We start from the raw sequence: 13,089 nt of genomic DNA on the forward strand, positions 1-13,089 counted from the left end.
AGGATTTTAAATGTGCACAGTATGTTTATTTTCTCTGTAAGATACACAAATGTTAAACAAAACACATTACCTGTATTGGAGGTGATTAGTGATTTATGAGCAAGTTGGTTTGGCCAGACATTATATACAAAATTGACATACTACAGAATACTTTGTTGCACTTGTGAAATTCCCTTGTCTTACTGACTTCACATTCCACGGTGATAACATGGTAAATGAATTGTTATTAAAGTAAGTGATAAAAAAAAAGGAAAAACATAAATGACACACTTCATCCTCTTGCTTAAGACAGAGCTGCAGTGTAAACTGCTTAAAGTAGCAGATACAGTGAATACTGATGCAAACTATAATTTCTGAAGCAGTATGGTACCGACTGCAAGTAGTATCAAAAATATGTTCAGGATTATTTGATACCTCTATTTATAATAAACAAAAGTTGAGGGTGTTGACGAATTTCTGTTAAAAGCCATTCCTGTATGTTACATGTAACAGACAAATACAAAATAAGGTAAATATTTATTTGCAGTCTGTTTAACAAACCATGTATTTAAGTTTAAGTGAAACGAACAAAAAGGAAATGAGTTAATGGATATGTGATTGTGAGATTGAAGTTAGTCTTAAAATGTAAATAAAATGTAGAAAGTGGAGTAGAAAAAAAAAAGAATAAAGAGTCTCCATTATGCTAATTTGCATATTTAAGCTTATTTAGCTTCCAAAGGTTGTAAGGAAAAGGGAATTGGAAATGAGATAGGTTAAGTTCTTCAGTGACTGATATTTTGGTTCAATGATTTGAAGTAAAACGGTTACTTCAGTGAAAACAGATCCTTTTCCTGGGGGGAAGAGGGATAAAGAAAAATGTTTATGCTTCCTATGAATAATATCTTGCCCACATATATTTGATAAAAGAAATAAAAAACTTAATTTAATTTTATCAGTGGGGTGAAATTTTGAATAATTTTATTTTTACCTTTCTGATGTTTCAATAGGGACTTTAATAAAATTTCAAAACGAATTTCACAATGTGAAAAATCCTTATGGCAATGTTAAATGCAACAATATAATAGAAACTTTTATCTATATCATGATTATAATTATATAAAAACTTGCACGCACTTATTCATTTATATAATAATATTTGAGTAAAAATGGCAGGTTAAAGAATGTCACCACTCTGTAGATTAAATGGTACTCCATCTGCAGTGATTGAACATTAAAGATGTGAGAACATGTGTCTTAGCTTTCCAGTTATTCTGTATGTTCCAGGAAAATGGACAGCATGACTCTTGCATCCTCTCTAACACCTGGCATGGCTCTTAGGCCCAGACAGATTCCAAAAAATGTTCAGTGATGGTCTAGTCACTAACCAGTGAAGAACACCGAGTGTAGATAATATAAAAGTGAAAACTTACTGTTATTTGTTGGTTCAGGAAACCCAGCCTTTGGACCACTCCATCCTTTGTTTTCCCCTGTCTGAAAGAGTAAATCAATTGTTGAAATCCAGAAAAATAGGCTTATTCAATAAAAAAAAAAGTTGACTAATCAAGTAAGCAAGGGCAAAGGGTTGTCACATACTCATCCTGATTATTCTATCTGTCTCTGAACCCAGGGATGATGAATACAAGAGTAATTAATATGAAATGTATCATCTATCCCTTTTTTACAATCTGAATCTATTTCCTATGTCCCCTTCTGTTTTTATTTTTTTGCTTTTAAAAAGGAAAATCCATCCAGCTCAAGTCCACAGCTCCAAGGCCATGAAAACATCCAATATTAAAGCAAGGCTATAGAAACACCCAATCCAAGGCATCCAGGGAAAGACACCTGGCTCAAGAAGGCTGACAACGTTCAGGGACCCTCTCCCAACTGGAAAGGCACATGGTGAACATGCTGACATTTGCTGGCTTTCTCTTCAGGACTCTTGTTCCATGAAGCTCCCTGGGGGCATCCTCCCTCCCCATCTTCAAAGGTCTGTGGCTGTGTGGGCTTTCATGGCTCTCAAAACTCTTTCCAAAATGTTTCCCCTGGGTTCAAGAAGGCTGATGTGTTCAGGTTTTCTCTCTCAGCTGGAAAGGCACATGGCGAACATGGGTCTGTTAGCTTTCTCTTCAGGCTTCTTGTTTCATGAAACTCCCCTGGGGGCAACTTCCTTCCTCAGCTCCAAAGATCCCTAGCTACATGGGCACCCGTGGTTCTTGCAGCTCTTCTGTCCCCTTCTGTTTCTATCTATTCATTGAAATTTATAATTTAATGCATCAAGAAAACCTTAAACTATGGATATAGAATATGGACTCTATTTAGGTGTTCAAAAATAAAATTCTTAAAATATAAACAATAATAATCAGTTTAAGTGCTACAGTGACTAGAACAACTTCTTTTTCATTCCTGTGAAAAATTCTATTTAGCCATACTGAAAAAGTTCTATGATAAGGATTACCGAAGTTTGCTAATGACTTATACAAAACATTGAAAACAATGCTATAACTTAAAGTAAATTGTGCAAAATACATTTCAATAGATATTTCAAAAGTAGTATTCTAATCAAAATAAAGTGATTTTTAACTGATCACGCTGTCTTTTTGTGGACCTGATATTTTTGATATGCAGTATTTAGGGGAAATAAAGCCTCATTTCCTATTATAATCAGTATTTTATGTTCATATTAACAGCTGCCAAAAGTTGAATGGACAAATTAAATCCAGCTATCAACACAAAATACAATTCTGGCAAATAGTTTACCAGCGTTCATTTTTTAAAAACAGTGTGCTAACTGATTTTGTCTCTCATTTTTACTATACACCTTAGGGTAAACAAGAAAAGATATAGTAACAGACAATAGAAGCAAAAATGAAAATAAAGAGTCATGTAAAAGAAATAGACAGTATGTAAGAAACAGCCAGTAGCTCATATTAAACCACAGGTTTTTTTCTTTCTCCATTTAAATATCTCTTTAAAACATAAATGCATTTACCATCTTGAGAGATCAATGCTCTAACCTATGACTGCAAAATGCTAACACAGGCATCCTTACAAAATAGAAAATGCTGTATGATAAAGTACAGAGAAATAAGATAGAACTTTGTAACTGAGAAATTAGGATTTAAGGGATGATTTTGATTACTGAATCATTATACAGATATTCCTTTTTGCTTTCTGGTACGTTAGAGTAGACAGAAGGAAATACCTGAAATCTCCGAACTGTAATCCAGCTGCTTTGATCTCTGATAATGATCGTAGATCAAGATAATTATCTTCTGACTCTGTGATTGTAAAAACTTTGTGACCAACCTTCACTTGTACCCAGTTATCCAACTTTTTAACTTTAGAGTCTTGTAATCACAAAAGACAGACAGCCCCTAATGTTTATTAATGAAGGGTCATGGATGAGCCCAGAACTAACCCAACCCAAGTCCAAAGTTATCTTGATAACGGAGACTTGATCTAACCAAAATGGGCCCTCATGACATGCACAGTGGCTTAGACTAGAACCTACAAGTCACCTATACCTCATCCCACCATTTTCTTACACATGTTCTGTGACTAAGCATGTGATTAATCTGCACATGCTCAATAATTAGATCACTTCTGATTACATCATCTGGGGCCACTGTGCTCATTCATCCTAAACCTTGTCCATCTTTTTCTCTAATAAAACTATCAGGATTACTGCAGTTCTGGGAGACAGATTTTGGGCCGACAGGCCATTTGCTCTCTCACTACAAATCTAGTAATAACCTCTTTTTCTCTTTGAAGCCCCAGTGTCTAAGGAATTGGCTACTTAGTGTGTCAGGCAAAAGAATCCACAGCTTTTGTATGGTAACAACTTAACCCTAATAGCAAAACAGCTAGTAACTAACTCTTAAGACTTAAACCTAAGCTAGGTAATGCGCTATGCTTTACGTGGATATGTATTATTTCATTTTAATCCTCACAAAAACTTTATAAGATAGGCAATATTATCATTTCAATTTTAAAGAGCAGCAGACTGTCCTGGTTTAAAAGGAATATGTGCCCTAGAAAAGCCATGTTTTAATCCTGACGCATCTTGTGGAGACAGCCGTTTCTTTTAATTCCTATTCAGCACTGTAGGGTGCAAACTTGATTAGATTATCTTCACAGAGATATGCCTCACCTAACTGTGGGTATTAACCTTGATTAGAGAGAGATGTATTAACCTTGATCAGCTTACTGGACATCTTTAAAAGAGTAAACATTTGGAGAAAGCCTGAAAGCCATGAGAACCCACGCAGCCAGAGACCTTAGGAGATAAAGAAGGAAAACACCCCTGGGGTCGCTTCATGAAACAAGAAGCCTGGAGAGAAAGCTAGCAGACATTGCCATGTTTGCCATGTGCCCTTCCTGTTGAGAAAGAAACCCTCAACACCATAGGCTTTCTTAAACAGAGGTATCTTTTTTTTTTTTTTTAACATGGGCAGGCACCGGGAATCAAACCCAGGTCCTCTGGCATGGCAGGCGAGCATTCCTGCCTGCTGAACCACGGTGGCCCAACAGAGGTATCTTTGCATCTAGGGAAATGCCAATACGTGGAGCACCAGGACATCAGCCTAGTTTCTTCTGGCTAAGGAGACGTTAACCACTACTACTTTTGCCCTATTAGTATTAGGAAGGAGCAAAGAAGCTGATAAAAGGAATGAATAGAAAAGTTACAGTGTTAAGTATAAACCATGCTTCTACTAATGACTAAAGTTATTTAAGTATTAGATCATATTCCCTGTGCCTAATTTTTCAGCTTCAACTGATTCCCCACTGCTGTCCTGATTTTTACCCCAACATTCTAATGACACTGCTTTTATAATGTTTATGTTTAATTATAGCAGAGTAAACACAAGAAATAATCTCTTCTCTCTCCTAAAACCTCTCTAAACTAATAATCCAAGAATTTAAAAGGCATAAACTGACACACATGCACAAAATCAAACAAAAGGAATACGGAAGAGACAACAGCAGAGGAAACTAAGTCAATCAAAATCCTGGACCTGGAAAGCAGATGAACAACTGTAGCTAACTTAGCACATGTGACTAGCTTGAAAACTAACCTGCCTGAGGGAACGGTTAACAAAGAGGAAGTTGATGTTTGTCCCAGAACTCCAGACCACCTCAGAAATAAGAAGTGTGCTTAGTACTTCCAAAGACGAATACTGCAAGAGCTTGACAACACAAGATTGCTTGGAAGTCTTTTCAAAGTGCTATGAAATCCCAGGTTACCTCTTTTACTTCAAATAACCAGCTGTGTCCCATACACCCCCACCCCCCAATAAAAACTGGGGGTTTACTTCTCCCTAACAGAAAGCAGAGGTTTACTCTTAGGAGAGGCTAAAGGAGAGAGATTCTAGACACCAGGTTCAGCCAAGGTTGGGATCAATGAGCTAAACACACTGCAATTAGGAGAATGAGTCAAATATGACATACTAAAAGAAAAGATTTCTAGACCCCTTCTTCACTTGGCCTCAGAAGACACAAGCCAGTCTTCTCCCAACAAAAGGCACTAGGCAGTGTTTCAAAGAAATGACGACTTCTGGTCCCATAAATTTGTACTGTATTGTTTGGTACATAACTCCACTTCCAACTTCCCCAGGTGCTAAAATGCAAATGTATTAAAAAATAATGATAAACCTATGATTTTGGACATACAATGTACCAAAATATAAGTGGTAACAAGTGAAAAAAAAAAAGGTGTGGGGATGGAGAGGTAGAAGAAAAGTATATGCCTACAATAGTCAAGTTAAATTGGTTTCAAACCCAAAATGATTATATATTTAGGATGTTAAAATTTTAGCTTCATGGTAACCACAAGGAAAATATATGAAAATTATATCCAGATTTAAAAAACAAAGAAAAAAGACAGCATCAAGGGATTGAGAAAACCTTCTCGACCAAAAGGGGGAAGAGGGAAAAGAGACAAAGTGGCAATGGCTGAGAGATTCCAAACAGAGTCGAGAGGTTATCCTGGAGGTTATTCTTATGCATCAAGTAGATATCATCTTGTTATTCAAGATGTAATGGAGAGACTGGAGGGAACTGCCTGAAAATGTAGAGCTGTGTTCCAGTAGCCATGTTTCTTGAGGATGATTGAATAATGATACAGCTGTCACAATGTGACTGTGTGATTGTGAAAACCTTGTGTCTGATGCTCCTTTTATCTATCTTGTCAACAAAGGAGTAGAACATATGGAATAAAAATAAATAATGGGGGAACAAATGCTAAAATAAACTTAGTTTAAATGCTAGTAATCAGTGAAAGCAAGGGGTAAAGAGTATTGTAGGTATGATCTTTTTTTTTCTTTCCTGTGTTCGTTTTATTTCTTTTTCTATTGTCTTTTTATTTCTTTTTCTGAATTAATGCAAATGTTCTAAGAAATTATGAATATGCAACTAAGTGATGATATTGTGAATTACTGATTATGTATGTTGTTTTATTTTGTTTATTTTTTTTAATTAATAAATAAATTTAAAAAAAAAAAAGAGCAGGCACTCAACATGGTGTAACACCCAAAAACTCAAATAAATACAGAGGTAGGAATTAGTGGAAGAACTGGGGACAAAAAAAGATATGAGACTTACAAAGAGAAAATAGCAAAATGGCAGAAAAAAGCCCTGCATTATCATTAGCGACTTTAAATGTAAATGATTTAACTCTCCAGTCAAAAGGCATAGATAGGTAGAATGATAAAAAAGCACAGTCCAACTATATGCTACCTCAAGATAGCCTTAAATTCAAGGAGGCAAGTAGGCTGCAAGTGAAAGGATGTAAAAAAATATACCGTGCGAGTAGTAACCAAAAGAGAGTTGGGGAAGCTATACTAACACCAGAGAAAATAGCCTTAGGGTCAAGAACAGTTATAAGGGACAAAGACAGTCATTATATACTGTTCTGGCTTGAAAGTATTATGTTCCCTAGAAAAGCCATGTTTTAATCCTGATTCAATCTTGTGTAGGCAGCTATTTCTTCTAATCCTGATTCCATACCGCAGGTTGTAATCTTTTATTAGATCATCTCCATAGAGATGTGACACACCCAATTGTGGGCGTGACCTTCGATAAGATGGAGATGAGACTTCATCCATTCCAGGTGGTTCTTCATTAGTTTACTGGAATCCATTAAAAGAGGAAACATTTTGGTGAAAGCCAGAAATGAGAAACAACAGAAGCCTCAGAGCCCATACGGAGCAGATGTAGACGCTTGGAGAATACTTGCTTCAGAGAACAGAGACACAGATGTTTGGAGTCCAGAAGACATCACCATGAGATGTGAAGCAAGCCAGAATCTGGAGAGAGCCAAGAGAAGTATAAAGATGAAAGCCAGCCCCAGAGAAGCAAAGTGAGGAACCCCCACAGGAAGAGAGGCTGAAAGCAATGGGGCCCAGGAGCAAGAGACCAGCAGATGCCCGCCAGGTCACTTTCCAGCTACAGAGCTGTTCAGACCTATCGGTCTTTCTTGAGTGAAGATAATCTCTTGTTGGTACCTTAATTTGGACATTTGCATATAAGCTTAGAACTATAAACTTGTAACTTATTAAATATCCCTTTATGAAAGCTGTTCCAGTTTCAGGTATATCATATTTCAGCAGCTTCCAAACTAACATGGGGGTCAATTCAACAAAATGTAACGATTATAAAAATATATACACCTAATAGCAGAGATACTAAATATATAAAGCAAATATGCACAGAATTGAAGGGAGAAATTGATGGTTGCACATTAATAGTATAAAACTTTATACACCACTTTCAGTAATGGATAAAACATCTAGTCAGAAGATCAAAAAGAAAATATAAGACTTGAATGAGACTCTAAACAAACTAGATCTAAAAGACACATATAGAACACTTCGCTCAACAAGAAATGACACATTCATCTTGAGGACACGGATCATTCTCCAGGACAGATCATACATTAGGCTACTCAATAAAGAACACTGAAATCATACCATGTATCTTCTCTGACCACGATGGAATGAAGCCAGAAATCAATAACAAAGGGAGAAATGGAAAGTTTACAAATGTGTGGAAATTTAACAACATACTCTTAAACAACCAATGGGTTACAGATGAAATCACAAGGGAAATTAGGGAAACTTAAGGTGATGAAATGAGAATACTATATACCAAAATCTATGTGATGCAGCAAGGCAGTGTTGAGAGGAAAATTTATAGCTCTAAATGCTTACTTTAAAATAGAAGAAAGACTTTAAATCAGAGACCGAACCATAAAACCAGAAGAACTAGAAAAAGAGCAAACTACACCCCAAGAGAACAGAAGGAAGGAAATAACAAAGATTAAACAGAAATAAATAAAATAGAAAGCAAAAAAAGGGAAAGTTGGTTTTATTAAAAGATCAATGAAATTGACAAATCTTTAGTTAGAATGACAAAGAAAAAAAGAAAGGATACAAATAATGTAAATCAGAAATGAAAAGTGGGGATATTACTATGAATCACACTGCATTAAAAAGGACTGTAACAGGATACTATGCACAACTGCACATCAAAAAATTAGATAAAGAAACACACAAATGACCTACAGTGACTCAAGAAGAAACAGAAGATCTCAATAAGCCAATTTGTTAGTAAAGAGTTTGAATCAATAATCAAAAATTTCCAAAGAAAAGCCCAAAACCAGATGGCTTCACAGGGTAATTCTACCAAACATTTCAAGAAGACTTAATTCCAATTCTACTCAAACTCCTCCAAAAAACTGAAGAGGCGGGAACACACCTAAATTATTCTATGAGGCCAACATCACCCTCATACCAAAGCCAGATAAAGATATCACAAGAAAAGAAAATTACAGACCAGTATCTCTTATAAATATAGATGCCAAAATCCTCAACAAATACTAGCAAACCGAATCCAACAGGATATTAAAAGAATTATTCATGATCAAGTGGGATTTATTCCTAGTATGCAAGGGTGGTTCAACATTAAAAAATGTACTATAACACATTAACCTAATGAAGGAAAAAAACATAGAATCATCTCAATTGATGCAGAAAAGTTACCTGATAAAATATAGCACCTCTTCTTTATAAAAACAGGTATAGCAGTAGGAATAGAAAGAAAGTGCCTTAACATGACAAAGCTCATATATGAAAAACTCGTAGCTAACATCACACTCAATGGCGAAAGACTGAAAGCTTTCTCCTAGATCAGGAACAAGACACGGATGCCTACAGTCTTTGAACAACCCCTGTTATTCAAAATTGTACTGGAAGTTTTTCCCAGAGCAATTAGAAAGAAAAATGGAATAAAAGGCATCCAAATTGGAAAGGAGGAAGTAAAACTTTCCCTATTTGCAGATGGCATGATCTTATATATAGAAAATCTTGAAAAGTCCACAAAAAACCTCCTAGAGCTAGTAAATAAATTCAGCAAAGTAGCAGGGTACAAGTCAACACTCAAAAATCAGTAGTATTTCTATACAGAAGCAATGAACAACCAGAATAAGAAATCCATAAAAAATTTCACTTATAATAGCAACTAAAAGAACCAATTATCTAGCAATAAACCTAACCAAGGATGTGAACAACTTATACAAAGAAATTACAAAACACTGCTAAAAGAAATCAAAGTTTTAAATGAGTGGAAGGTCATTCCATGTTCATGGGCTGGAAGACAAAACATTGCTAAGGTGTCAATCCTACCCAAAGTGATATGTAGATTCAGTGCAATCTCAATCAAAATTCAACAACCTTCTTTGCAGAAATGGAAAAGCTAATCATTACACTTATATGGAAGAGGCCTTACCCTTCCATATAAGTGTATAATAGCCAAAGCCATCTTCAAAAAGAAAAATGAAGTTGGAGGGCTCACACTTCCCTAACTTATTACAAAGCCACAGAAATCAAAACAGTCTGGTTCTGGCACAAGGACAGACATGTAGACCACTGGAATCAACCTGAAACCTCAGATATCAACCCTCACATTTATGGCCAAATGATTTTTGACAAGAAGGCAAAGATCACACAACTGGGAAGAAATAATCTCTTCTAGTGCTGGGAAAGCTGGATCTCCATTTCTGTAAAAAAAGAAGTAGGATCCCTATCTAACACTTTATACAAAACTCAACTGAAAATTAATCAAAGATGTAACTATAAGAGCCAGAACCATCAAGCTCCTAAAAGAAAACTTAAGGAGCCATCTTCAGAACCTTGTGTCAGGCAATGGTTTATTAGACTACATCCAAAGCACAAGAACAAAAGAAAAAGTAGATAAATGGGACCTCATTAAAATTTTAAATTTTTGTGCCTCAAAGCACTCTATCACAAAAGTAAAAAGACAACTGTGGTAGTCTGAAACTGTTACGTACCTCAGAAAAGGCCATGCTTTTCTAATCCATTCCTGTGGGTGTAGACCTTTTGTAGATGGGATCTTTTGATTAGATATTTCAACTGAGCTGTGACCCACCTTGTTTGAAGTGGCTCTTAAACCTCTTACTGAAGTTCTTCACAAGAGAATATAACACAATCAGAAGCTAAGAGATGAAATTAAGAGAAGCTCATGGAAAAAGACCCAGAGAAGCTAGGGGACAAGGATACACCTACAAAAGCTGAGAGAAGAAGCGACTGAAGCCAGAAGCTGGAAGCAATGAAACCAGGACAGAAGGACCAGCAGACATTGCCATGTGCTTGCTATCTGAAAGAGGAGCCCAAGTTTGCCTGTAACTGGTCTTCAGAGAAGGTATCATCCTGTTGATGCCTTAATTTGTATATTTTCAAGGCCTGAGAATTATAAATTTGTAAGCTAATAAATCCCTATTTTTAAAAGCCAGTGCATTCCTGGTATATTGCATTTCATCAGCTTTAGCAAACCAAAACAATAACCTTATACGATGGGAGAAAATATTCGGAAACCACATATCCAATAAAGGTTTAATATCCAGAATATAAAAATAAATCCTTCAACTTAGACAAAGAGCCCAATTAAAACAAATGGGCAAAAGACATGAACTGACATATCTCCAAAGAAAAAATAGCCAGAAAGCACACGAAAAGATGCTCTACATCGTTACCCATCAGAGAAATGTAAACTAAACCCACAATGAGATACCGTTTCATACTCATTAGAGAAAGGTTGCTATTAAAAAAAATGGAAAATTACTTCCGGAGAAGATGGCGGCTTAGTAAGACGCGCGGGTCTTAGTTCCTCCTCCAGAACAGCAACTAAGAAACAGAAACAATACGAAACAGCTCCCGGAGCCACGACACAGACCAAAAAGACAGCGTACCCCATTCTGGAACGGCTGAATGGGCAGGGAGAATCCGCTGCGGTGAGATACCTGAGGGGCACGCGTTTTCCCGGCCGGGGCGGCTGGCGACTGGGGTCCCCTCCACGCATGTGGCTCCCTGGTCTGACTGGGAACGTTGGATAGCGGGGCCCTCCCGCCACGCTTGGCGTCTCGTCTCGGGCCAGCTGGGCAATTTGGACCGGCACTCCCCCAAGCCACGGCGGCTGGCGACCCCCCCCCCTCCACGTGCGGTTTCCCCGGCCGACTGCGAGATTCGGATTGGCAAGTTAAAGGAGCCACAGCATCTTTCACTGGTGGGACCCGCAGACAGACGAGCACCACGAGCGCCACCTACTGGACAGGAAAAGAAAAACAGAGCCCAGAGATTTCACAGAAAAACCTTTCAACCAGCCGGGTCCCACACCCAGGGAAATCTGATCAAATGCCCAGACACCAGCAGAAAATAATGGATGACGCTCGGAAAATTGAAGATATGGCCCAGTCAAAGGAACAAACCAATAGTTCAAATGAGATACAGGAGCTGAGACAACTAATGCTGAATATACGAACAGAAATGGAAAAACTCTTCAAAAACCAAATCAATAAATTGAGGGAGGACATGAAGAAGACATGGGCTGAACAAAAAGAAGAAATAGAAAATCTAAAAAAACAAATCACAGAACTTATGGGAATGAAGGACAAAGAAGAAAAAATGGAAAAAACAATGGATACCTATAATGGTAGATCTAAAGAGACAGAAGCTACAATTAGTGAACTGGAGGATGGAACATCTGAATTCTAAAAAGAAACAGAAACTATAGGGAAAAGAATGGAAAAACTTGAGCAGGGGATCAGGGAACTGAATGACAATTTGAAGCGCACAAATATACGTGTTGTGGGTGTCCCAGAAGGAGAAGAGAAGGGAAAAGGAGGAGAAAAACTAATGGAAGAAATTATCACTGAAAATTTCCCAACTCTTATGAAAGACCTAAATTTACAGATCCAAGAAGTGCAGCGCACCCCAAAGAGAATAGACCCAAATAGGCGTTCTCCAAGACACTTACTAGTTAGAATGTCAGAGGTCAAAGAGAAACAGAGGATCCTGAAAGCAGCAAGAGAAAAACAATCTGTCACATACAAGGGAAACCCAATAAGACTATGTGTAGATTTCTCAGCAGAAACCATGGAAGCTAGAAGACAGTGGGATGATATATTTAAATTACTAAAAGAGAAAAACTGCCAACCAAGACTCCTATATCCAGCAAAATTGTCCTTCAAAAATGAAGGAGAAATTAAAACATTTATAGACAAAAAGTCACTGAGAGAATTTGTGACCAAGAGACCAGCTCTGCAAGAAATACTAAAGGGAGCACTAGAGTCAGATACGAAAAGACAGAAGAGAGAGGTATGGAGTAAAGTGTAGAAAGAAGGAAAATCAGATATGATATATATAATACAAAAGCCAAAATGATAGAGGAAAATATTATCCAAACAGTAATAACACTAAAAGTTAATGGACTGAATTTCCCAATCAAAAGACATAGACTGGCAGAATGGATTACGACCCAGCAATACCACTGCTAGGTATCTACTCAAAGGACTTAAGGGCAAAGACACAGACGGACATTTGCACACCAATGTTTATAGCAGCGTTATTTACAATTGCAAAGAGATGGAAACAGCCAAAATGTCCATCAACAGACAAGTGGCTAAACAAACTGTGGTATATACATACGATGGAATATTATGCAGCTTTAAGACAGAATAAACTTATGAAGCATGTAATAACATGGATGGACCTAGAGAACATTATGCTGAGTGAGTCTAGCCAAAAACTAAAGGACAAA

The 13,089-nt window shown here is 37.0% G+C and overlaps 1 protein-coding gene across 14 annotated transcripts in view; it reads right to left on the bottom strand.

Annotated features, from left to right (window-relative positions):
• STAU2 (staufen double-stranded RNA binding protein 2) overlaps nucleotides 1-13,089 on the bottom strand; it is a 363,048-nt gene that overhangs the window by 155,321 nt on the left and 194,638 nt on the right. For all 14 annotated transcript variants that reach the window (XM_077167009.1, XM_077167004.1, XM_077167001.1 and 11 more), the window contains one exon: nucleotides 1,410-1,470. In XM_077167009.1, coding sequence (XP_077023124.1) covers nucleotides 1,410-1,470 — 61 coding nt within the window. The remainder of the gene's footprint in view (nucleotides 1-1,409; nucleotides 1,471-13,089) is intronic.

Source organism: Tamandua tetradactyla, chromosome 6, assembly GCF_023851605.1.
Source record: "Tamandua tetradactyla isolate mTamTet1 chromosome 6, mTamTet1.pri, whole genome shotgun sequence".
In the NCBI taxonomy this organism is placed as follows: domain Eukaryota; kingdom Metazoa; phylum Chordata; class Mammalia; order Pilosa; family Myrmecophagidae; genus Tamandua; species Tamandua tetradactyla.